General features: G+C 42.2%; 1 protein-coding gene across 5 annotated transcripts in view; it reads left to right on the top strand.

The window, feature by feature from the left end:
• Positions 1–26,743, top strand: part of VPS13B (vacuolar protein sorting 13 homolog B) — a 718,815-nt gene that overhangs the window by 90,683 nt on the left and 601,389 nt on the right. For all 5 annotated transcript variants that reach the window (XM_075213864.1, XM_075213863.1, XM_075213867.1 and 2 more), the window contains exons 12-16: positions 11,465–11,552; positions 12,618–12,809; positions 15,302–15,471; positions 17,862–18,056; positions 20,660–20,784. In XM_075213864.1, the coding sequence (XP_075069965.1) occupies positions 11,465–11,552; positions 12,618–12,809; positions 15,302–15,471; positions 17,862–18,056; positions 20,660–20,784 (770 nt within the window). The remainder of the gene's footprint in view (positions 1–11,464; positions 11,553–12,617; positions 12,810–15,301; positions 15,472–17,861; positions 18,057–20,659; positions 20,785–26,743) is intronic.

Genomic DNA, 26,743 nt, shown 5'->3' with positions numbered 1-26,743 from the left:
ACAGGAGTTGGCACCTAGCTAGTTAACTTTAGCACTGCTGACAGACCCCTCCCCTCTACAATCCCCCTGCCTCTTCCTCTTCCTGTCAGTTTTTTTTAGGTGCCCATGGAGTTGGGCAGTGTTTCAGTTTCTGCTAAGTTTTTTCATTTAATTTTATTATTTAACTTATCTTTTTTTATATAGGAATTTTTCCTTTTGGTGGCAGAACTGGGAGTGTGTTCTATTATAGAGAACACACTCCCAGAACAGCAGCGCAGGCACTGCTCTGTCAGATGAGAGCCAGAGGCTCTCACTGGCAGAGTAAATAGGGTGCCTGAATACAGAGTGACAAGCGGTCTCTCCGGACCGCTGTCACTCTTGGGGCCTCCCCGATAACCAGCGCTGCTGCCACTGCGGGCATGGAGTGCCGGTTATCGGAGTGAACAAAATGCCGGCGGCCATCTTGAAATCCGCGGAGGAGAGAGGAGCTGAAGTGGGCCATACCAAGATCCCCCCTCATACATAGGAGGGGGCATCGGGGTGCAAAACTGCTGCGGGGACCTCAATTTGAGGTCTCCACTACTCTGCCATATACCACCTTTTTTTTTATAATGGTGGCCTCTAAAGATCTACAGAGAGATAGCATTATCAGAGGGGGGGAGCTAAGACATAGAGCTCCCCTGCCCTCCAGAGAAAAGTGGACTAGCCCGGTCTTCTGGCGCCAAGAAAAAGCCCGGGAAAAGGACACAGATCAGAGGGAGCAGGCACCAGGACACTGCTGTTGGACTTCTCCCCTGTTTGGCCTATGGGCTAAGTATCTGACTTATTTAAATACATATTACTGTATTTGCTGACTGCAAAGTGGGCTAGTAGGGTTTATATTGTAGTTCTCCTACTTGCCAAGATATTATATTGTTGTTTAACAAAATACAAGTACAACTTTTATGTCAGATTAGTTGATTACTTGTTTTTTTTTCACACTGTTCTCTCTGTCTCTCTCTGTCTCTCTCAGCTAAATCTAACAATTTAAGGCTGTGTGTTTGGTGTGCCTTCCTTTGTAAAAATGACAGATAAAGGAAAGGGCCCTATGGCAAAGTATTTTTTTTTTTAACTGAAATAAAGTTTATTGAATTTTCTAAGATAATTGCAAAGGATACAAAAAAAAAAGAAATAGGGAAAGGGTAGGACATAAAGGGGAAAGGGGTACATAGTGGGGACGAAACACAACAATATGTCATAAAACACCAGCAATCTAGACATGTATCACTTTGTAGTATTTAAATATAATTATAGTCAGTTGACAAGTAAAACTAAAGATTGGCACTCTAAACATAAGTCACTTTAACTTTACAATACGGAGACTAGTCCATTCCATCCTTGTACCTAGGCCCAAAAGCAAATATTTCTTAAATCAAGGCAGGAGACACTGAGTCGGAGATATCCAGCCTATGGGGGGAGTGGGATGGGGCCCCACCTCCGTCTGTGACGTAATTATGCCAGCTACGCCATTTCACTAATGGGGAAGTAGCTGCCGTAGAATACGGAACTCCTAGGGTCTCCATCTCAAAGCTGAAGTTCACTTTAGATATCACCTTAGCCAAAGACGGGGGAGACAGTTGTTTCCAGGCCTGAGCTATAGCAGCTCTGGTTGCAATGAGCACTTGGCCCATCACGTACCTGTCCCAGGAGGGAACGGAGGGGGGATAATGATGTAACAAAGCAAGCTCTGGGGAAGGAGATGTAGGATATCTAAAAACCTTTACCAACAACTGGAAAACCTCTAACCACAGGGGTTGTAGGACTGGGCATGCCCAAAAGATATGGAATATATCCCCTCTCTCAGTGCAATTACGTATGGCAAAGTATTTTACATGTTCAAGATATAAGGTTAAATTACAATGTGGGCAGAAGGACCCGTTGGCGCTCTGCTCTGTCTGCGAAGCAGGGGTCCCCCCTGCGCAAACCCAGCATATTACAGCCCCACTGACGGAGGAACCGGCCTGGGTGGCCTCCCTGACACAGTCGGTTTCCTCTTTAGCACAGATGATCTCACAATCTACTCAGTTGCTATCTAGTGTGGCAGCCTCGGTGGCTAATAATGCTAGTTCATTGGACCTCCCTGCTACCACAGGTTCTATTGGAACGTCTATACCAGGACCTTCCTCATTGCTTACGGACCAGGCCCCTGTTCCCACAGAACCGGCATGGTCCGCAGCATTTATAAAGGGTTTGGACAAAGTAAAACCAGTTACTAGAATCCCCAAACATCCCGCCTGCTAAAAGGAAGCGGCCTAGATCTGCTAATCCCCTTATGGTCCTTTCAGACTCTGAGGGGTTTTCAGGGGAGGAGGGGGAAATAAATTCTGATCCTGACCAGGTTCAACCTTTGGAACAGGAAGAGAACACTAAAAGCCAATTTATTGATGATTTGGTTTTAGCGGTGAGACAGACGTTGGACCTCCCAGAACCGGAGGATCCTACTCCTAGAGACAGAAGTCTGTTTAAGAAGGCCAAAAGGAAGGCTATCCGTTTTCCCCCTTCTGTAGGACTCAGAGATATTGCAGAGGGAGCCTGGAAACAGCCTGATAGAAGGTTCTCTGTTCCCAGGAGATTCTCTTCCCTGTATCCATTGCAGGAGGAAGACGTGGCTCGCTGGGAGAGTATTCCTAAGGTAGATATTCCAGTAGCCCGTTTGGCCAGACACACTTTACTACCAGTCCCAGGTTCAGCAACTCTGCAGGATGCCACTGATCGCAGAGTGGAATCCCAGCTGAAATCTATATTTGTGGCAGCGGGTTCTTTCTTTAGGCCCACATTTGCTTCAGCTTGGATTGCTAGAGCCATGGAAGCATGGGCAGACCGACTGGCAGAGGCCTTACAGGACTCTGATTTACTTCCCCTGGCTTTACATTTGAAAGAGGCATCGGGGTACCTTTATAAGGCGGCCCAGAACACAGCGTCTGTGTCCTCCTCTATTCAGGCTGCATCTATTTCAGCAAGAAGAACGTTATGGCTGAAATCCTGGAAAGGAGATACGGAATCAAAAAAGTCAGTTGAAACCATTCCCTTTTCAGCAGCAGGTTTGTTTGGCCCGGAATTGGATACTATGATTTCCCAGGCAACAGGGGGCAAAAGCACTTCTTTGCCGGTATTCTCAAATAGGGACCGGACCCCTTGGGTCAGCTCCTTTCGTCAGCCCTTTAGGGGGACCTCCTTGCCTAGAGGACAGTCATTTAGAGGTAGACGACCAAATGCTCGAGGCTCCTCTGTCAGGGGTAGATCCTCGTTTGCAGCTAGGCGCAAGGCCTCCAAGACACAGGAGAAGCCTGCGTCCTGACGATCACTCTATTCTGCCGGAGGTGGCGCCAGTGGGGGGACGTCTGTCTTTGTTTCAGGAACAATGGGCAGCGTCATCCCAAGACCCTTGGATTCGGGGCATTATATCAAGGTGGTACATGATAGACCTGCTGGGTCCGCTACCACATCGTTTCTTTGTAACCCCGCTACCCCGAGATCCAACAAGAAGACAGGCAATACAGGCCTGTGTCGCCTCTCTTCTTTCGCAAAGTCATCTGCAGGGTCCCAGACAACCAGAAGGGACAGGGGTTTTATTCAAATCTGTTTCTGGTCAAGAAGCCAGACGGGTCCTTTCGACCCATTTTAAACCTAAAGAACCTCGATGTGCACTTACGGGTGGACAGATTTCAGATGGAATCCCTGAGGTCGGTGATAAACGGCTTAGAGAAGGATCAGTTTATGGCTTCCATAGACATAAAGGACGCATACCTCCATGTTCCCATTTGGAGCGACCATCAGTCTCTCCTAAGATTCACAGTGGGGTCCTCACACTATCAGTTTCGGGCCCTTCCCTTCGGCCTCTCCACAGCTCCGAGGGCCTTCACGAAGATCATGTCAGTGATGGAAACGTATCTTCACTTAAAGGGAGTTCAGGTCGTTCCTTATTTGGACAATCTGATCATCATCATCATCACCATTTATTTATATAGTGCCACTAATTCCGCAGCACTGTACAGAGAACTCATTCACATCAGTCCCTGCCCCATTGGGGCTTACAGTCTAAATTTCCTAACACACACAGACAGATAGAAACAGACAAGGGTCAATTTGTTAGCAGCCAATTAACCTACCAGTATGTTTTTTTGCTCATCAAATCCTCCTCAGAGATTTGCTTACGTCAGCACTTATTCCTCACCTTGGCGGTTCTCGAGAGCCATGGGTGGCTGATAAACTTAAAGAAATCCCAGGTGGTTCCATGTCAACGCATGGTTTTCCTAGGGCTCATCATGGACACCAGTCAGCAAAAGGTGTTCCTGCCTGCCGAGAAGGATCAGTTCAAGTCGGAGTATAACATCTCAGGTCTTGTCTTCTCCCAGCCCCTCAATTCACTTGTGCATGCGGCTGCTGGGAAAGATGGTGGCCTCCTTCGAGACCATCCCCTTCGGTCGAGCTCATTCTCGATGCTTCCAGTGGGATCTGTTGACAAAATGGTCAGGATCCCACCTACGCTTGGATCTCCAGAGGATCTCGCTGTCTCCGAGGGCGAGAGAATCGCTCCAGTGGTGGCTGAATCAGGATCACATGGCGGTGGGCAGGTCTTTTGCTCCATGGTCATGGATCATAGCCACAACAGACGCCAGCCTGAGAGGTTGGGGGGCGGTAGTCCTGCACCTCAGGCTCCAGGGGCTCTGGTCAGTTCAGGAATCAGCCTTATCAACCAACACATTAGAGTTAAAGGCAATTCTTTTAGCTCTCCGGGGGGCCCAGACTCTTCTTCAGGGCCACCCAGTCAGAGTTCAGTCCGACAATGCCACGGCTGTTGCATATGTCAACAGACAGGGAGGAACCAGGAGTGCAGCTGCAATGCGAGTGGCAGCTCAGATATTCCTTTGGGCAGAACACTATGTTCCAGCAAACTCGGCGAGGTTCATTCCAGGAATAAAAAATTGTGAGGCCGATTACCTCAGTCGCAATGCGATGATGCCAGGGGAGTGGTCCCTCCACCCGGAAGTATTTCAGTCTCTAGTTCAGAGGTGGGGTCTTCCGGATATAGATCTCATGGCCTCCAGACACAACAAAAAAGTTCACAGGTTTTGCGCAAGGGCAAGAGACCTCTTAGCGGTAGCGGTGGACGTGATGTCCATGTCATGGGAATTCAGGTTGGGTTATCTGTTTCCCCCGATTCCCAAGCTTCCTCGAATACTCAGACGAGTGAGGCAAGGCGGTCGGCCGGTGATTCTAATAGCTCCCTCATGGCCGCGTCGAGTGTGGTACGCAGACATAATATCCATGGTGGTAGGACAAGGATATCGTCTTCCGTCACGAGACGACCTTCTTCTCCAAGGTCCCTTTCGTCACCAGAATTTACCTCAGCTCAGTTTAACGGCATGGCTGTTGAAGCCAGCCTCTGGAGAGCTAGGGGTTTTTCCCCCAGTGTAGTGAACACTAGGCTGCAAGCTCAAAAACCGGTTTTGGCTCGCATCTATCATCGTATTTGGCGAGCCTATATTAGATGGTGCGAAAATAAGTCCTGTCACACGTCTTCCTTTCGTCTCCCTCGCTTATTGGCTTTTCTTCAGGATGGGCTGGAAGCAGGGCTTCGTTTAGGTTCATTAAGAGTTCAGGTTTTAGCGCTTTCAGTTTTCTTTCACCTGAAGTTAGCGGACCTGCTAGACGTCAGGACTTTTCTTCAGGGAGTCTTACACATTCAGCCTTCTTACGTTCCGCCCACAGCACCATGGGATCTTAACCTGGCACTGGATATGCTTAAAGGGCCTCCTTTTGAGCCATTACCTACGGCAGATTTTAGGTGTCTTACCTGGAAGGTCGTTTTTCTTTTAGCTATTGCATCTGCACGTAGGGTTTCAGAATTAGGAGCTCTGTCTTGTCGGGAACCATATCTGGTTTTCCACGAGGACAGAGCGGTGTTAAGAACCCTCCCTTCCTTCGTTCCAAAAGTAGTTTTGGCTTTCCATCTGAACCAGGAAATTGTAGTTCCGGTCTTTTCATCTACTTCCCACTCGGATCAACAGTCTATGGAAAAGTTAGATGTGGTTAGGGCTCTCCGCATTTATGTCAAAAGAACTTCTCAGATTAGACGTACTGATTCTCTGTTTGTTCTTTATGATTCTAATAAGAGAGACTGGCCAGCCTCAAAACAGTCCATTGCAAGATGGATTACGGCAACCATTAAGCAAGCTTACATAAAGGCTAACCGCCCTGTGCCAGAGAGACTTGCGGCCCATTCCACCAGATCGGTAGGGGCGTCATGGGCAGCGAGAAATGGGGCTTCTGCAGACCAGCTTTGCAGGGCAGCCACCTGGTCCTCTGTCCACACCTTTACAAAATTTTGTCAGTTTAATGTATTTGCATCTGCAGATGCAAATTTCGCTTGTAGTGCTCTACGAGCGGGGCTTTCAGAGTGGTAAGCAGTGTCCCCCAGACTGGATGAAAGAGAAAAGAGGATTTATGTACTTACGTTAAATCCGTTTCTCTGATTCTGCGATCCCTCCCTTCTGCTTTTCCTCTGTATGCTCTTGGTTGATTGACCTTTCTCCTTGGGGCTTTTTAATTAACTGCCAGGAAGAGAAAGAGGCAGGGGGATTGAAGAGGGGAGGGGTCTGTCAGCAGTGCTAAAATTAACTAGCTAGGTGCCAACTCCCGTGCTCCCCTCCACAACCCATGGTAAGCAGTGTCCCCCAGACAGAATCAGAGAAACTGATTTAACGTAAGTACATAAATCCTCTTATTTGATGACTAGTAATGTAAGCCAGAGAGTGACAGAGATAAGTCATTTTTCCTAATATAATGTCCCCATGCACTGTTACATATGACTGTATTGTCAATGTGTTGCCACAATATAATCTCCCATGCCCTGATATTTCACTATATGCTACCGTATAGTATCACCACCACAGTTTTGCCACAGTCGCTGCTTTCCACAAGCTGGTGCCGCACTGGAGAGTAAATATAGCTTCCTTTAGTGCAGTATATGGTTTCTCACTGCTAATGTTGCCTTTTATTCTGCCTTCCAGACTGTGGGTGGCTGAAGTTTAACCAATCACAGCACTATACGTCTGTGTGTGTCATTATCATCATCATCATCATCATCACCATTTATTTATATAGTGCCACTAATTCCACAGTGCTGTACAGAGAACTCACTCACATCAGTCCCTGCCCCATTGGGGCTTACAGTCTAAATTCCCTAACACACACACACAGACTAGCGTCAATTTTGATAGCGGCCAATTAACCTACCAGTATGTTTTTGGAGTGTGGGAGGAAACCGGAGCACCCGGAGGAAACCCACGCAAACACGGGGTGAACATACAAACTCCACACAGACAAGGCCATGGTTGGGAATTGAACTTATGACCCCAGTGCTGTAAGGCAGAAGTGCTAACCACTTAGCCACCGTGCTGCACAGTGACTGGAGCATGTGGTTTGTAGAGCTCTGGTTATGGTATGATGCTGTCACCAACTGTGGCGCTCATGGGGGTCCCATTTCAGTTAATAGATGGTTATTATAGGTTTCCTTTTGTAACATTAAAAAAGAACAGCCCCTCTCAATCCCATGGACTATTCAGACACCTCGTGAGTGCTACGAACTGCAAGATTGCGGCTTTTTGGAGGAACCCCGCTCCGCGTGTGGCACATTTATCAAATGAAACATATTACTAGAATCCTGAGAGATTCCTCCGTTTCCTGTCATACAGTTTGGGCTCCCTGGGCCTCTTACCATAACTAACCGCTACTCCGTTTTTAGACGGGCTACTACTTGTTTAAGGCATATAACTACTCTCTGCCATTCTACCCTCTTATTGTTCTTCACTCCTCGCGTGATCCTCCATCTTCTTCTCTCTCTTTTGTCCCCCCCCCCTTTATTTTTCATTTTCGCCCGTTTCTTTCACATCTTACCCTGTTACCTTTTAAAAACGTAATCTCTCCGATGGTATCTAGAGAGTCGTTTTCATTTTATCTATGTATACTTCTGGGTCACATCTATCGTGTGCAATGTCCTGTATGAACTTACTTGCCACTTTTGTCTGCTTATTTTCATTTCTGGTATGGTTTGCACATGATTTCTCTTGCGATGTTACCAATAAACAATATTTAAAAAGCAAACACCTCCCCCTACCAACAAAATAGGAAAGTAAATAGAAAAAGTGTCTACTAAAACGTCAAAATAAGAAGTGTTTAATTCCTTGATGACCAACAATTACTCTATAATTAGCGACTAATGTAAAAAATTGCACACCCTATTATGAAATACAGCAGAGGACTGTAGCAAATAAGAAAGCAAAAGCCTATGTAAATGATGCTTTTTACACTTTATATCAGCTGTGATGCCTTCACCTGAGTGTTTATTAAGCTCAGTTATGGATTCTGACACCTGCTGTAGGTAACGAGGATATTAGAAGCTACAGCAGAGCTTTTTGTTATTAGACATTAAAACCACATCAGAGTTTGGTCTTCGGCATCATGCATTTATACAGACACACATTCCTGTCTTTTACTTGTTACTTTATGTAGTACATTATCGCTTGTATATTGCATTTTATCCTGGAGATTTGTTCAAAATAATGTGTGCCTGCCGCAAACTTAGAAAGAATGAAATCGTGACCACAAGAGATCCTTAAGAAAATATTTCCGTCTGCTTTCCATGTTGTCACATTACTCAGTGCAAATGGGGGCATCCTACCTGGCAGGGACTATGTGTAATTTCACTGAAAATTGCTTTATCCATGGTCAGATCTCTGGGTTTCATGTCTATTTGATGTCTCTAATCCTAAGTATCCTACCATATATTTTTTTCTTTGTCTTCCTGACTCCATGGAAAAGAACCTTCTCGTTTTTAGCTTTGTAATTTTTCACTAATGCCGCCAGCCCTGGCCAAATTGAACATGACAAGGGTTCTGATGTTCCCAGACACAAGTGGAATGTGGTGGAACCCACTCTGTTGAAATGTGTGGTAAACCAAAATTATTCCATTCTGTTCTGTCCTCCCTGTTGCTTCTTTTCTTTTTCTTTTGTTTCAATAGATTTTAAAGCAGTCCGATATATAAACCCCAAGGTAGAAATTGTTTTTGTTTTCAAATAATGAATTGGTGAAGTATTTTATTTCACCTATACGATTTTATAACTTTTTCTTTTTTGGTCTTATCGTGGTATGTTTATAGGAGTAGATCTTCTCGATTAAAAAGAACAAATATCTGTATAACGTACTAATAGATGAAAGTGTGGAGGAGCAAGCACCAAAACTGACCACATATGGCACTTCCATCAGCCAATGTGCTATTTGCCCTAAAATCCCTTCATGTTTTGGATCTCAGACTTTCCCGCCTGAAAATGCAGTTGTCCGGTGACCTCGCTTTCAATGTGCAGGTAGTCTTAGGGCCTCTTGGGATCCAGCAGCTTGGCCTGATAGGTCTAATTTGGTCTTACATGTAGCGATCAGGCGCCTCTGGAGTTTAAATGGCTGTGGCCAACTGCTCCCTTCCGTCATAGTAACCAGAACACAGGTCTGGCAAATCTTGCTTTTTGGCACTCGATGAATTGCTGTGATGTCCAAGATATGACGATTACTCACCAAGACTACGTTAAAAAACTACAATTCCACTTGGTTTGGTAACTGGGAGGAAGATGACAAAATTATTATTAATGTTATTATTGTTACCATTTATTTATATAGCACCACTAATTCATCAGTTCCTGCCCCATTGGGGCTTACAGTCTAAATTCCCTAACACACACACAGACTAGGGTCAATTTTGATAGCCAATTAACCTACTAGTTTTTGGAGTGTGGGAGGAAACCGGAGCACCCAGAGGAAACCCACGCAAACACGGGGAGAACATACAAACTCCATAAAGATAAGGCCATGGTCGGGAATTGAACTCATAACCCCTGTGCTGTAAGGCAGAAGTGCTAACCACTTAGCCACCGTGCTGCCCAAAATACATAGCCAGTTTAAATTTATCATTAAATTGCCATGTGTACATGCAATATATACAAATATGAATAGGTGTAAAGCTCTTGCCTACAATAAATCTTCTATCTCCTAATATGAGGTGCGCTGTAATGATTAGCCTGACAGACAAGATTCAACAAGGTATGACAGTGATTGCAAACCTTTTTCATGATCCCATAAACTTTTATACCAGTCTTTTCTGTCAACTACCAAGTTTTACGGTAAGGTTACAATGGGTTGCTTTGCAATACTAGTATTAGTTATATTATACCCTGATCAAGCTTGGTTTGTTCCTTCTATTGAGAACATCCTAGTAACGCTTTAAAACTATCCAATACACCAGTAACAACTCTGTAGACAAGGCATTCGAATGTTAAAAGGTGTACTTGATCATAGTCCTAATTTTAGTATTGCCATTACCTCTGTAAATTTTGATTTCGATCTTTGTGCTGATAGGTTAAGGCACCAAACCCTTATCTCCCTTCTCTTTGCGATACATAGAAGCACTTGTCAAGGATGTCCTCTGTCATATTTTGTTTGCCTTCACCATTGTGCCCCTAGCTCAGGCCTTGAGTGCTGTATTATACACAGAGGAAACTTCAGACACCTAGGGGAGGTTACAATTGACATGCTTACTCTATTGAAACAAGTTGGGTTCTGCCATTAAAGGTTTAGTTAAACACTGGTTTTGTGAGGTCATCTGTTGTTATGTCCTGTACGCCTGAGGAACTGATTTCCCAGAATACACCAAACACTTTGCTTAGTATGGACCCAGTTATCACTGTCCATCTTGGTTTATTAAAAAGTTAACAGCAGCACAAAGTATCTCAGCTTAGCGAGTGGGAAGGGAAAGGCCAACAAGTATACAATCCATGCATAAACAATAACACAGAGTATGGATGTGAGGCTTCTGGAAACTAGTTTGTCAACTTTGTGGTGTCAAATGCATCCTGTCTACAAATCAAGGTCCGTACATCCGACTTGTTCTTTATAACAGTTATTCTCACACTTGCCGGTTTGTTTGTTACCTGTTCCACTGATGAGTGTTGGTATGCTCCTACCAGGACAAGAATATTGTAATATCACCTAGGCTAATATACTGTATTTCCCCTTACAAATTGAATATATATATATATATATATATATATATATATATATATCTATATCTTTTTATATGACATGCAAAAAATGTGAAGGGAAGCATTGGCGACCGATTACAGGTATTTATTAACCAGCCATTATTACTCTCTTGGGAAAAAGTGTCCGTCCTGCAGACGTATAGGTATTTCTTTTGTACAGAGGCCATAGACGTTTCATTACCTATCTTGACAAGGTAAGTTCTTAGGATGACATCTGTTCATTTGTACAGATAAGCCGCCCTGTGTGTTGACACTCCAACCCAAACATGCTCATGTCTCTGATACTGTGTCTATCCTGTTGTCATCTGGGGATTCTCTTGTGCTGGGACTAGAGCTGTGTTTGCTTTGTTGATAGGAGACGTACACAGAGATAGCCGGAATGCAGAGGTTCGGAGCACTCTACATGGATTACCTATATACAATGGAGTGTACTAGTGGCAAAGGTACAAGTTCCTTTCCTCTTTTGTTTGTACTCCCTTGAACAACAGAAACAAACACTTCCTTCAGTGCCACCTGGTCCTTGACAGTCTGTCCTCAATTTTACCTTGGATGTTTACGTTTTTGGAGTAATCTGTCCTCTTCCATGGCCTCATTTGTCTGTAGGCATCCTCCACTCTGTCATATTGTCAGATTCAGATATTTAATTAGCCGGACTTTTCTCCATTCATGGCTTTATACGGAGATATGTTAGAAATACATTAAGATTGGCTTATACAGCCCAGTGTAGTACCGTGGAATTGCAAATAAAAGATTTTGAAGCTTAATAGTTGAACAATTCCATTATATTTTATAACTACTGTCTGCCTTGTATTAGAAAGAGAACTATAAAATGTTAATTCTGAGTAATCAATGCAAACATCATGGTTAAAAGATATTGGGGGGCAATCAATCCTCCGCAATGTGCTGCTGGACATCAACGTGATGTTCGGCTGCACTAATTTGCTGGTACTAGTGTAGCCGAACATCAATGATTTTTCTGCCAACCTCTGTCTGGTGCAAAAAAAAATCTTCATTGTTACATTGAGACAGAATACCTCCAAGACCATTCCGGAGGCACTCTGCTGCACATAGCATAAAATTAAATCTCCCCTCCCCCATAAAGGTAATAGCTTGCAACGTTTTCAAATGGATTATAGTACTATAAGTCAAGAGAGACCACCTGGAGTTGTTTCAGGAATAAAGTTTACAATAACAATATGTCTTAGGAAGTGGAGTAAATTAACTTGCAATCACTTGCAATCTGGGAGGCAGTATGTGGAGGGAATTCCTGTCTCCATAATGGTGGTACTGCCGTTTTCTTAAAAAAAAATTACGTTTATTTTTAAAGAAATGTTTATTTACATTTTTCAGATTGGTTATCTAACATAGAAAACCACAAACTGTAACACTGTTACATCCACAAAGTAAAATGCAGAGAGCTTGCAATGGAAGTAACAGTTCGGATTTGGCAAAATGAAATGTACATGTTATTGGTAGAACATGTCATGCTTAGTGTTCTATTTCGCCAGGTTCTGTAAACCACCAGGATTTCCCCGCAGTAAAGACAGATGAAGTCAGCAGCTTACAAGAGATGTCCATCAAGCGTCTGGTGGTCGGCCCCATCGACCTTCGACTGGACAGCAGCTCTGTGCACAGGATCCTGAAAATGGTGGCTTGTTCTTTCGATCATGAATATGAGGCGTACAGCTGTTTTAATCCAGGTATCCAGGATCACTGTTTATTGTAATCTATTAATTAGGCAGATTGCTTTGGTTACAACATAGCGGGTATGGCTATGTTGTCTACATAACAAAAGCCAGCGATATCTGGGAAGACGGAAATATATGGGTGTTTTATTTGACTGCTTTGTGTAATAAACTGCAGAAGGAGCCCAAAATATAATTATAGATCGATGACCTTGTTGCTTCTTCTCTCCCCTTATCGTTTTCCTGCTTATGCCTAATATGGCAACTACCACCAAGTCAGCCATACCTGCATAAGTGTACATTTTGTGAACATCAAAGCTACTAACATTTATCTTGCAATATAAAGGAAGTCAGCACTACTTTTGTATAGTTCATGTTCCCTTTATATGGTACTTTAATTGTGACTTTTAACTGGTTTTGGTACATTGTGATGGTTATATATGTTATTTTCACTTGTACCTCTGTATGTGATGTGACTTCTTCATCTTGATGCCTTATTTACCTTGATGATGACATGTGTCGTTCATCTACACCACTTATCTTGGAAAACTAATAAGTTCCTTTGTATTTCAGTATCATCTCTATGCGGATGATACACAAATCTATCAATCCTCTCCTGATCTTTCACCATCTGTGTTCTCTCGCGTTACTGACTGTCTTTCTGCCATTTCATCTTGGATGTCTTCTCGCCAACTCAAACTCAATCTTTCAAAAACTGAATTAATAATATTCCCACCCAAAAACAGAAGCTTCCTGCCTGACATTTCTATTTCTGTTGATAACATGACCATAAATCCCACCCCGCAAGCTCGTTGCCTAGGTGTAATTCTTGATTCACAACTGTTGTTTATTCCCCACATCAACTCTATATCTAAATAATGTTACATACACCTAAAGAACATTTCCAGAATACGCACATATCTGACACAAGACACTGCAAAAACATTAATTCATTCACTCATCATCTCCCGCATCGACTATTGCAATTCCCTCCTTACTGGTCTTCCCAAAGTCAGACTTGAACCCCTACAATCTATTTTGCACGCAGCGGCTAGATTGATTTTCCTTACTAACCGTTATTCCTCTGCTGAGCCACTCTGTCAGTCCCTACATTGGCTGCCTGTATATCAACAAATCCAATATAAAATTCTTCTACTAACATACAAGACCATCAACAAAATTGCACCGACATACATTTCCTCACTTGTCTCGAAATATCTCCCTACTCGACACCTCCGTTCTGCACAAGATCTACGTCTCTCCTCCACTCTCATCACATCCTCCCATTCTCGGTTACAGGATTTTTTCCGGGCTGCACCCACTTTGTGGAATTCCCTCCATCGCACAATAAGACTTTCCTCTAGTCTTCAAACCTTCAAGTGTTCACTTAAAACCCACCTCTTCAGACAAGGTTATGATATTCCTCAACCACCATCTTAATTACCCTAGATTACCCTATTACCACCCTCTACACAGCTAACGCAAGACAACAACCCTCTGACCAACATTGCAACACACACAGCCCACTCAATACTTTTACCTTTGCATTCTAGCTGGTCCATTGTGCAATATGATGTAGCACATGCCCTTGTGTTTCTAACTCCCATTGTCCTATAGATTGTAAGCTTGCGAGCAGGGTTCTCTTACCTCTCTGTCTGTATGTATTACCCAGTACTGTCTTATCAATGTTTGTTCCTAATTGTAAAGCGCTACAGAATTTGTTGGCGCTATATAAATAAATGTTGATGATGATGATGATTGTGCTGTACTTGGTTCGGTTATGGTATTTCCAGCATGGATCCAACATTTTTGCAAGCTAGGCATGGTATGTCCAGTTACAGTATCCACAGTTTGAAACACTGGCAATGGGTCGCCTCTGTGGTTCAACACCATAGAGAAGTTTACATGACTATACTTCGCATTGTAGTGTGTCGATAACTCTGAATGGATTGCTGCAATTAGCAGACCTGGGACTATATGCTGCCCTCAAAGGGGTTACATGCTTCCCTCTCTGGTTCTATTAATAGTGACCAATGTCAATGGGAGCACAATGTATTTACACAGCCTCTGCATCAGATTAATTTGGGATTAGATGGTGAGGTTCTTCTCATCCGCTTGCTTGACCAACCATTGGTCAACACATTACACTAGTGATTTGATATAATGTGATCTGATACTTCTCCACAAATGTAATGTGGGCCACTTGTTAGGCCCCTAAAAATATGTTGTCCACCCCGACTGTAGATTGTATCCATGACCATAGAATGCTTTCTGTCATTGACTGTTCCATAAACCTTGAATTGTAAGCTAATCTCCTACTGTAGTATCTGAGTCGTGCTATGACTTAACTCAGAATGTGTCTTGTCCACTCTGATATAGTTAGCTTCATGGCCGCATTTAGGTAGACGTGGAATGAGGAGTATGATATAACATGCTTTTTCTTCTGGCATAAAACAAGAGGACTGTGTGGTAAGAAAAGGTTGTGAGCATTCACATCTTTTCTTCAGTTTTGCAGGAGGAATGTAAGACATTGCCCAGTCCTGAGGAAGTGGCGTCATTAGAGGAATTCATTCCTACGAGATTGACCTGCGTCACATTACTAAAGTGTTCCATCACCATTACTATGGCTGAATTCAACCTGCTTGGCCAATTAATGCCTGTCATAATGGGAGAGAAGGTATGTACTTAATGTGTTGATGTAGAGGTAGTCAACCTATGGCTCTCCAGTTGGGGAACTGCATGTCCCAGGACTCTCTGAAAACCAAATTCTACAGCAGCTGGAAAGCCACAGGTTGATTAAGTTTATGCTGATAATGTTTTCTGATGATTTTATTGAAAAATGGGGTCGAATTATAGCAAGTTGCAACCTAAATGACCGTTGCAGCCAATAAAAATGAGTATTACAAAATTTGTCAACTCCTAAAAGAATATAGAGTTTCTTAAAATGAAGTATGTGTGGCCCTCCTTAGCTCTTGTGGCCCTTTATTGAGTTCTATATCACTGCACGTGTGATATGAATTTGCTACTGCCAAAATTTACATTCAAATTGTGGTCCTGTTTTGCCCACAGTTAATCAGTTCTTATTTAAACTCTTCCATATTTTCAAAGTCACGTGTTCTGTAGTCTCCCTGACTTCCTGTCCTTTTTCATCTTCTGTAATAGGAACCATTCACCCCTACTATAATACCATTAGGTGAATTAAGGGCTTTGCTACAAAGGGAATTCTAAGCATTGCTGAGCTGAACTATTTACAAAAAAAAATGAGATTTGGGGAAAACATGACTGTTGCATTTAATAGTCCATGTTATTACACATATTTTGGAATCGGAGTCATCGTAATTGCATTTAAATTATATTTTTTTTCTTTAAAACTGCACAGCAGTGTCAAAAGAGGTCTTCTCGGTAGTTGGGAGTTTGACGTAAGAAGATAATTACCACCAATTTGTGGTAGCACCTGCTTTACACAGAGATCCTGCATTTCATCAGCCTTGTGCAATTTGTGATAAAATACAGCGATTTTCACTGAGTCTTTGCCGTCTGTATTCCTGTATTATGCTCAGGAGATGCTTTTATTGTGCTGCTTAACATCAAAAGGACACAAAGCTCTTTTACCTGAAGATCCTACGCCAAATGTCCTCTGTTATACTCTTGCTAGTTTTAATAACAATATACATAGCATCTACCCAGCTGGGGATCATCAGTGGGTTATAGTTCAGATACACAGTGACCTTAGGGAGTACTTATACTTTGGGGTAATGTGAAGAAAAGCTTATGCATCAGGTACAGTGAGGTCATCTACTGTATAGAACATCTGGAAGTATTAGGGAAGGGTTAGTAGAATTGCTTGCATGTCACAGAAATGATTCATTTATCTAAAAGCATCCCTGTAGGTCTTCATTATTGGGGTATTATAAAGCAGTGTAGTGCAGAGTCTGGAGGAGCGAGGTGAGGAATCTGGTGGGTGGGTGCAGCTTCAGAACATTCTCGTGGGAAAGAGAAGCAGTAACGGAAGGTGTGGACTGGTATTTATTACTTTTTTATGGCGGAATGGTGATTATCAATTGGATAATGTATCCCCTGCTGTGTATTATACGAATATTAAAAGTCCCCGAGGAGTTCTGTAAACACATAAAAGCACTGTGCCGCAGGAGCAACAAACTAATAGCTGTAATCATTTATATTAGATGGTATATTTTTTTCCCCATAATACATTCTGTTCAATTAAAGAGAACCAAGCTGTTGTTTAACAGGCAGAGCCACACTGACACAGACTCACAATAACAGACTGACCTACAGGCTGAAATTGTCACACAGACAGACAGTGAGTAAAGCCCTCCCCACCACCACTTCTTACCTGTCTTGGAGCGTTCTGTTGGACTGATTAGGCGTTGGTGGTCCTGTTAGAGCCGCTTGATTGACCGAGCCACTGGGTGCACCCTACAGGAAGTTGCAAAAATACAACTTCCTGTTTCTTACTACAAAGGTAACATCCTTGGCTTGGTGTGACCATGAATGGAGGGTGTCGGGAGGGCTTTACCTGATCCCTCATGTCGGGAAAGTAGGTGAAGCATCTTTAGTGCTTAATGTGGGGACGTACATGACTTACACACATGTCAATGATCTAGGTCCACTCTCATGTATTATAAATTAGAATTTAGTTTGTTGGTCCGCTCAGGTGAACATAAAATAAAATACTGACTATTTAGAATGGGGGATGGTTAGAAATTAAAAATCAATGTTTTGTGTCCAATAAAGTCAGTTTAATACATTCTTTTAAAGTTTACCAGCCTTCCGCTCCCATTGGAGGCAGCCATATTGTAGGCGGAGGCAATATTCATGAGAAAGGAAAGAATGCAGCCTTTGATTTGCGATGGACAGTGTGCCTTATGCCTTGGTCGTGTTACTAATTACTAGTGAATTGCTTAGCTAAATATTTGATCTATCCACAAAATGGCTGCCTCCGCTCTGTGTAGTTGATAGGTAAACTTCAAGAAATTGAATATTAGTTTTGGCAAACTACCCACTGAAACATTTAACAGGATTAATTGTGTGTGTTTTTCTTTTTAGCATTCCATTGGCACTTTAAACACAACAAGTTTTCAGCCAATACGACCTCTGCCTTCTATCAAAATACTTGCTGACAAAATCAACTTTGAGCATTCTGTGCCAATGTATGCAGAGCAACTGGTCCAGACTGTGAGCAGCCTGAGCCAGCCCTCGGATAACCTGCTCCACCACTGCTACGCTCACTGCTACCTGAAGGTATGAGCTCAGCTTGTTGTCACAGGGCTGTGGGAGTCCTGCCATCCCAATGCTGCTCTTGTGGAATCTTGTTAAAGAAATATAACTGTCATTATATATCTATTTCTGCAACTGTCTTCACTCTACCCTTTTCTCTTATTTATCTCTCTTTTATGTCTCTCTCTTATTTATGTCTCTTTCTTTCTCTCTCATTTGTATTTCTTTCTCTCATTTGTCTCTCTTGCTCTCTTTCTTTTGTCTCTTGCGCTCTTTCTCTCTCTTTTATGTCTCTTGCGCTCTTTCTCTCTCTTTTATGTCTCTTGCGCGCTCTCTCACTCTTTTATGTCTCTTGCACTCTCTCTCTCTCTTATGTCTCTTGCGCCCTCTCTCGCTCTCTTATGTCTCTTGCGCCCTCTCTCGCTCTCTTACGCCTCTTGCGCCCTCTCTCGCTCTCTTACGCCTCTTGCGCCCTCTCTCGCTCTCTTATGTCTCTTGCGCCCTCTCTCGCTCTCTTATGTCTCTTGCGCCCTCTCTCGCTCTCTTATGTCTCTTGAGCCCTCTCTCGCTCTCTTACGTCTCTTCTCTCTCATTTGTATTTTTCTCTCATTTCTCTCTTGCTCTCTTTCTTTTATGTCTCTTGCGCTCTTTCTCTCTCTTTTATGTCTCTTGCGCCCTCTCTCGCTCTCTTATGTCTCTTGCGCCCTATCTCGCTCTTATGTCTCTTGCGCCCTCTCTCGCTCTCTTATGTCGCTTGCGTTCTCTCTTTTTTTTGGTCTCTCTCTCTCTCTTTTATGTCTCTCTCTGACACCTTCGCTTAGACAGACACACAATCATCATCAGCTAGAGCTACACAGGATTTATTTTCAATTCGTTTTTCTCAATCGCTTGCATGCTTCCGCCAGACAAATATTAGCATCCCTTGCATGTGGTCCCATAGATGGCTCACTATCATGTTTCCTCTCCCCCCACCTCCCAGCTAATTTCCAATTCCAATGTCATTTTTAAATTTTCAGATATTTCTTAAGAATTAGACTATAATGGCAGCTGCCCAAAATGATTGATATTGGAGGGAAGTAGATGATCACTTGTGTAATATGTGAGCGGCTTGTGAGCAGGTGTTGTATTTTCTTTTTTTATGGTTTATATTAGGACGTCTGGTAGACAGAACAATCCTACAGTATTACCCATGATCCTTTGCTGGTATTGTTTAAATTATAAACTTTAGCACTAAAAAATAACAATGACTTCTCATTGAAGGTCAATGATTTGTAGACGCAGGAGTTAAAATGTAAAGCTTTTAATGATCTATACAGCATTTCACATCACGGACACAAAAAACAACTTTTCTATGGCCTATAAAGGGCAGCAAAGAAATACATACACAGATCGTTTAGGTACCTAGTTAAAACATCAAAGCTCTTCAATATAGCCATCACAGAGAAACACAAATGCTTATGTGTATGAAGACATGGAACCAATTATGGGTTCCAACATGTCGTTGTGGGACAGATGTTCAGGGGAATATCGTACAAGAGACTTCTCCGGTACCTGACGTGTGATAAAAAATCAACACTTTGTGTGAGATGAGAGAGTAAAAGACTATACATGACTATATGTGTTTGAAGCTAAAATGTTACCTTAGTGTTCACATGGTTTGTGATGTAGATCTATGTATATGTTAATGTGTATATGTTGCCTACACACAGGGAGGAACAGCATTTTGCTGGCTGATGTTAGAAATCTGTGTCTCTTGTGTTACTGTAGCCATTGGCGGTTTTATTTGTGTTGCGTTCTTTTGCTGTGGCTTTTTGGAACATACTTTTTATTGCATTTCAGTGCATTGGAAAACATACAAACACTAGTAAAATCGCGCCTCAAACATGATTTCAACACATTTGTGATTTTACTTGCGCTAGAAAATGCCAATGGGCATTTGGCCTTAGATAAAGAAAATTATATGAGGCACTCGTGCAGCTATTGTGGGAAGATTGTGCCAATCACATCGGTTTATTTTGTGTGTTGATTAAATTTCCTGGAAACTCTGAGAAAGCAGTAATTTTCTGAAGCAGGTTATATTGGAATAATTTTTAATTTTAATAGTAAAAACTTAGAATGTTCCTCCTCCAATATAACTTAACAGTGTTCTCTAACTTATCCACTTAAAGCTAGAAATTAGCAATGTTTTCGCAGTGCAAATAGCAATACTTCCCTCTGCCGCCCCCTGTTGTCTGGTGCCGTGCTTCACTTCTGGCGCTGTTTCACATTGCAGTTTGCCAAGCACAGCAAACCTCAGTTTCAGCTATAGTTTGGCATATTGTCCCTGTAGACTGCTTGTACAGTGGGGTTGGTTTTGAGGCAAGTACTGCCATTTCCCTATGTACCACCGACCTGTCTTTTATATACAAAATCCATTTAGCATCTGCCATATGTGTTGAAGATGCACTGCTTTTATACCGTATCCCGTCCAGCTTATTATATTCATACCTTGTTCGATATAAAGATCAGCCATTGGCTATCTGTGGTTCTGCAGCTCCCAATGTACTCTACCAGCCAGAGATTAGGCGTCATGGAGACGTGTGACCTAGGAAGCATTGATAACATGTCATGATTGATCTATATTGCAGGTGTTTGGTTTTCAAGCTGGGCTCACATCACTTGATAGCAAAGGCTGTTACTGCTCACCTGTGCCAGTGATACCGGCCTTCAGCACAGCCTTGTACGGGAAACTGCTCAGACTCCCCCAGTCCTGGTAAGTTTCAAAATGTTATCACTTTATAAGCTTCATAATTATAAGTGCTTGGTCATAAATAGAAATTACTGGGCCACATAGTAAAACATCAAATGGATGTCCATCAAATCCATCCATCCCCTTGTGCCAGTGCATTGTGTCTCTCAATTGTTACCTTCCCACCCAGGATCTCCTCCATCCTAAAACACTACCCAATACTGGAATGCTGATAACCTGTTGCTGTCTAGGAACCTTTGGGTTCCCCTAGGCACTGACTGGTAGTGCTCCAACCGTTGCAGAGTCAGAAGTTGTCTGTTCTGAAGACACACTGACCATCTGATACAGCTTTCAGAACTATCTGTAGTTCATTTAATCCAGAGTATCCCTGAATCAGATTGCGGTATGGAGGAATCTGCATTCAGCCAGATTGAGTGTATTTTTCTCTCACTCTGGACCCCGTTGTTGCTGGGCCACAAGATTCGTTATGTGGGCAATGGTTGTCTTCCCATAGGATTAAAGACCCTAGAGGAACGGAATATATTGTGGTTCTGGTTTCAGCTGCAGATTTTATACGTGTTGGCAAGAAAGCACTCTGGATTTGAGTTTCAATGTAAAATTCAACATAAAAGTGTTTAAATACAGACTTGAACTTTGAACCAGAACCATGGAAATGAAAAGGATATGATAGTCATTTGGCCGTTATCCAGCCGACCTTCTCTGTTTTATTTTCTGCTGTTTGATTCTGAACAGGATAGGGCTGTATCTGTTGCCAGTATTTTACAATCTTGTTATTGAAAAGTATCCTCCGCTATAAAGCTCTGCAATGTGGACATTTTACCATTGATATAGTAACTAAAAGTTATCTCCATTATCTGTCTTACATAAATAACACGTGGCTGGGTGGGAAGACATTCTGGGCTCTTTCACACCTATCTGCAGTTAATGCTCTTTTCGTTCTCTAGCCAGCACCTGAAAACCACATAAGAAATTGGATGAATTTTATGGGCTTGTTCCCTCTACTGCCTTCTAAAATGATGATGCCAGATTTAAAGTTTGGAAATGTGGCACTACCTAATTCTCCTGTGTTAGTACCAGTTGCCAGTTCGATAGATTGCATTTTGCAGTTCATCAAGAGCAAATTTTTCATTGTCCTTAAAAGTTTGATGTGTATTTTGTAACATTTTGTGAATAGCTTATGTCGTCGGCATTTACTTAAAGGAGATGTACTGTTCTCTTTGTACTGCTATTCCCGAACTGATTGTGGCATCTAAATTTTTTTTTTTGCTACCTTTGCTCTAAGGGCCAAGGTCCAGCAGTGATTTCACCAATTTTATTCGTTGTGAAATGTTGGGAATAAGGTACACAGACATTTTTGTCACCATCATTGTATCTTTATTGCTGGTGTCTCCAGAGACTGTAGCTAAGGATTTGTCTTTGCAAACTCGCTTGACACGTGTCCTCTGAAATTTCTAGCTGATGGAAACAACTGTAATATATTAATGTTCCAACAAAACCATCAATTCCACTCATTTACATTTCATCTTAACATTGAAATAGTGATATGCATTTAAATAACCAAAGCAAACAGTGGTGTTCCCTTTAAAATGTAGACCACCCTCTGTTGCTTAGCTGATTTTGGATAACTGCTCCATCATGTAATATGTAATGGGCTTGTTCACTGTATAACGTACAGGTCAGTCTGAGAAGTTGGATAATTGTGCATGCAGGATTTTGGGTGCTCTGCTTCCACTCATGAACAGCAGAGGTGCGGAGACACTGGGATTACTGATGCTGAATCGCCAGCGAGTGTCCGTAAAGTTTGCACCAATACGGTTCTGTTTGAAAGAAGATGTGAACAACATCTAGAAGAGAAATTGGTTCCATTGAGCTCTAACAAACTTAGTAATTAACTTGAAGGTGCCTGCAGTGAGAAATATTTATAAAGCCTTCTCACTTTGTCTGTTTTACCCAGTTTGTTTATTAGTTTATTATGTTTGTCCCCAATTGTAAAGCGCTACGGAATATGTTGGCGCTATATAAATAAATGATGATAATGATAAAACACTATATTTCACAGTCCTCTCCATTGAGATAAGTGTGCTGTAGTCCAGTTATCCAGCAATGCACATACACTGAGGCAATGAGGCACCGTTTCACCTCTCTTTTTCAGGTACGTTCTAGATGCATCATATACAGTAGTGACAGAAGGCATTAAGTATTACGATTACAGACCTGTTTATGGGGCATAAAGACAAAAGCTTTGATATCTGTGTTTGTGGCAGATTAACGAGAAAGTAAACCTTTTATAAGATCACTAGCAAGACCAAACTACAGAGTGGACACCTGAAAAATATCTCCACAAAATTGGGGCAGGCCTTCCCAATAATGGGAAAGAGTGCATTATAGTGGAACCAAGCATTGCCCTAATATAACAGTATATCCAAGAGGCAGAAGTGGGTTCTACAGATCTGTTGAATAGTTTCCATGCAGTCTGGGGGCTAAACGGTGCCAAATAGATAAATAGAAATAAGATTTTATTTTTTTTATGAGTGTTTTGTATCTACCTCACTGCAAGTCATCATCATCATCTGTTATCTTCTAGTCATTGGTAAAAGTGCATGGAAAACATGAAATTTTTTTAATCCGTTTATACTCGTTTTCCTAGCTCAGAGGTATGGAGGAGCCCTAAATGACTCTGTACATTTGTTTCTTATATTTTTCTTTTGTTTTTGTATTTCTTCTCTCTGTCCTTTTTCTTTTTGGCATTTTCTGTAGTTTTAAGCACCATGCATTAATGACATTGAGAAATGCCCCATCTTACCCCACCTTGCACCTACAATACCCATCCTCATGAAGTTATTTGGCTGTAGGATAACATGCCTGGTGATCATGTCTGTGTGTATGACATTGTCATGGAACAGCAGCATATGTATAATATTACGCATCTTACTTTTTATCATCATGAAAACATAATTGCCCCTTTTGTGATCAGTAGATGTCTGTATCCTGTGTCTTTACAACCTGCGGAGAGCATGAGGAGGGCAGTATCTAAAGTGGCCTAACCAAGTAACTCAGTTTAAGGACTTTTGTTATAGTCTATGGAGGTCAACAAGACTCCCTGTGGAGGTGAAGTGCAATTAGCATACTATAACACACTACAACTTGTTTAGGCTGTAAATTTAAAAGATCACGCCTGCTGTTTAAAGTGTTAATGCACATAGTGTCCTGCTGGCATGTGAGGACAGGAAGGCTGAACACTGGGACCAGAAGCCACACACTTGTCTTTAGATTGTAGCTTTAAGGCAGCATGTAAGTGTTGCTTTGTCGCTAGCTGATAAGCATTCACTGGTACCTTGGTCAGCCTTTGCTAAGAACAAGAAAAGTGATAGTTTCATATGAGTTCTACAAAATATTTGTCTTTTTCTGCATTTGGCTGCATAATTGCGTTTAGCTGGTAGAGTTTTGCCTTAATTTTCGCAGTCTTACCCCAACCACACCACATAGTAATTAACTGTTGTCATACCAGCTCTGGTCATAGACTATACATGGCGCAAAATGCGTATGTACAAACACAGAGCAGATTGATGAAGCAAATGCGGAACGCCAAGATTATATCCTCAGAACGTTCGACCTCTGTGTCGCCAGAACGTCCGACCTCTGACAAAAATATAGATTACAGCTCATGGTAGTTTGAGCATAACATGTACAGAGATATGTTGTAGTTTTTAGTATTGAATTCTGCAGTACAGGCCTTTATTGTAAATATCCGTGGTTCTTTCTTGATCTCTCTAAATGTTGGTTTATCCATATTCATGTTGAAGAAAAGTTTGTAGAACATTATTATATGTGGGTTCTGTAATGGAATGTTGTCATACCAAGCTTGCATCCTATAGATTGTAAGCTTGCGAGCAGGGTTCGCTTACCTCTCTGTCTGTATGTATTACCCAGTATTGTCTTATTAATGTTTGTTCCCAATTGTAAAGCGCTACGGAATTTGCTGGCGCTATTTAAATAAATGTCGATGATGATGATGATAGCTATTTGTGAATGTTGCTAGTAGTATTGTCTCAAAGAAAGCAAATATTTCGGTGGTCCTTTAAGCCAAACTTCACTTTCCCCCCTCCTATGGAGATGCTGCTGTTGTGGTTCTTGTTTGTTTTACCCATTAATCTTCCAATTGGAACTAATGCACCATACTAATTTCAGTACACTTAGTAGAAGGAACACTGCAGTGCGACGTGGTTAGGAGTGAATTGTGCAATCTTCACGTCTTTTGACAGGTAATCTAAAGTTAAGGTAAAGAATTACCCTCCACCTGTGTGTATATATCGGTATATATAGCGTAATATAGATCTAGATATATCGTAGAGCTGGCCTAGTCAACTTGAGGCTCTCCATGTCTTGTGAAACTACGTGTCCCAGCATAACCTGGCAGCGGTCGTCAGGCTATCTATTGGCAAAGCATGCTGGGACTTGTAGTTTCACAACACCTGCAGAGCCACAGTTTGGCCAGGCCTGCAAGTGAGCATTTTCCCTCCAACATAATGAATTAAGAAAATGGGATTTGTATGTGAGCAGGCTGACGTGCTATATGTTCGTTTCACACATCTTCTTCTTGTTTCTGTCTCCTGTTTGTCACAAGCGATCTCTTCGACGTGTTCTGTGTCTGTCAGCAGCGCCGACACCTCCATTGTAAACCTAAACAGCGCACTGCACTGGTCTGTTATGTAAACTCAACAATAGCAACCAATGAGTAATAAAGTAGAAAAATAAATGAGCGGAGCAGCAGCCTGCTTAAATGAAGTGTAGTTTGAAGTGAATAAAACTCCAGCTGATATGCATCAAATAGCAGTTGAACTAAATCGAAGTCAGCATGAGCGCTGAGAGCTTCATTGAAGTCATGCAGTTAGTGCGAATTAGTCTGCAAGAATAACCTGGTAATGCCATTAAACTCTGAGTCACTCCTCAAAATTATACCACCTGCTTTATTTGCAGTTTCGGCTTTTACCACTCCCTCCCTCCCTCTCGCAGTTTACACACGATGCTACATAAGTTTTTGTCTTTCTTAGAGAAGGGTTATACTTGCAACACAGGCTGATGTAGCTTATTTTGTTCTCTAGTGTATTATTTTTTTTATTATTATAAAAAAATACACACACACACACACACACAAAACAAAGACATTTTATGAACTGTTACAGAATCCCTTCGGTGGTATGTTTCGAGTTAACAGTGAAAATCCCAACTTTATTTCTGACATAAATCAGAGTTTGAGCATTGAGATTGTACTGCAGTGTCCTACACCCATTCCACAATAAGCGGTTACAACGCTGCAGCTCTCTACTCATTGTTGTTAATAAACAGCGCAATATAAATGTGACACTTTGGTAAACCGCCTTGTGTGAATCAGTTTTGTTTTCTTTGTAATGTTTTATTGTGCATGGCGGCTTTCTTTGTGTTTAGACTTTTATTGTGTTATAAATGTTTCATGTTTTCAGTTTTTATAGATTGTCTTCTTCGTAAGTTTACCCATCCATGTTAAACATGTCCTACACCACCAAGGGTTACTCTTATTAAAGTGCACCCCAAACTTTCACACTGTGGAGTCAGCCTGTGATCTGAACCAATATCACTGAGCAGATAGCCTTCAGTTTGCTGAAAACAACGTGCCATTCCTCAGTGATGTGTCTAGTGAATTGATGGGCTGCCTTGTCATCGATATTGGGAAGTGGAAACGGCGCAGGGATTTTGATTGTCGCTGGGGGGTTGTGCATAAAACGACCAAAACAGATTCTGTTTCCTCGTACCCTCCACCTTTGTGTCTACACCACCAGTACACTGGCTTGTGTTCCCTTCTCCTACGCCCATACTCCTGGGTACAGGGTCAGTTTGTGCTCGCTTGCTCCCCCACCTCTCAAGCCTCTTTCTTCCAGCCTTAGGGAGAGAATGTTCCCTGCTGAGCACCCCTCTACCGCTGGTG

The sequence above is a fragment of the Mixophyes fleayi genome, chromosome 5 (genome assembly GCF_038048845.1).
Source record: "Mixophyes fleayi isolate aMixFle1 chromosome 5, aMixFle1.hap1, whole genome shotgun sequence".
Classification (NCBI taxonomy): Eukaryota; Metazoa; Chordata; class Amphibia; order Anura; family Limnodynastidae; genus Mixophyes; species Mixophyes fleayi.
The sequence above is the reverse complement of the archived record's forward strand: the minus strand, read 5'-3'. Positions and strand labels throughout refer to the sequence as shown.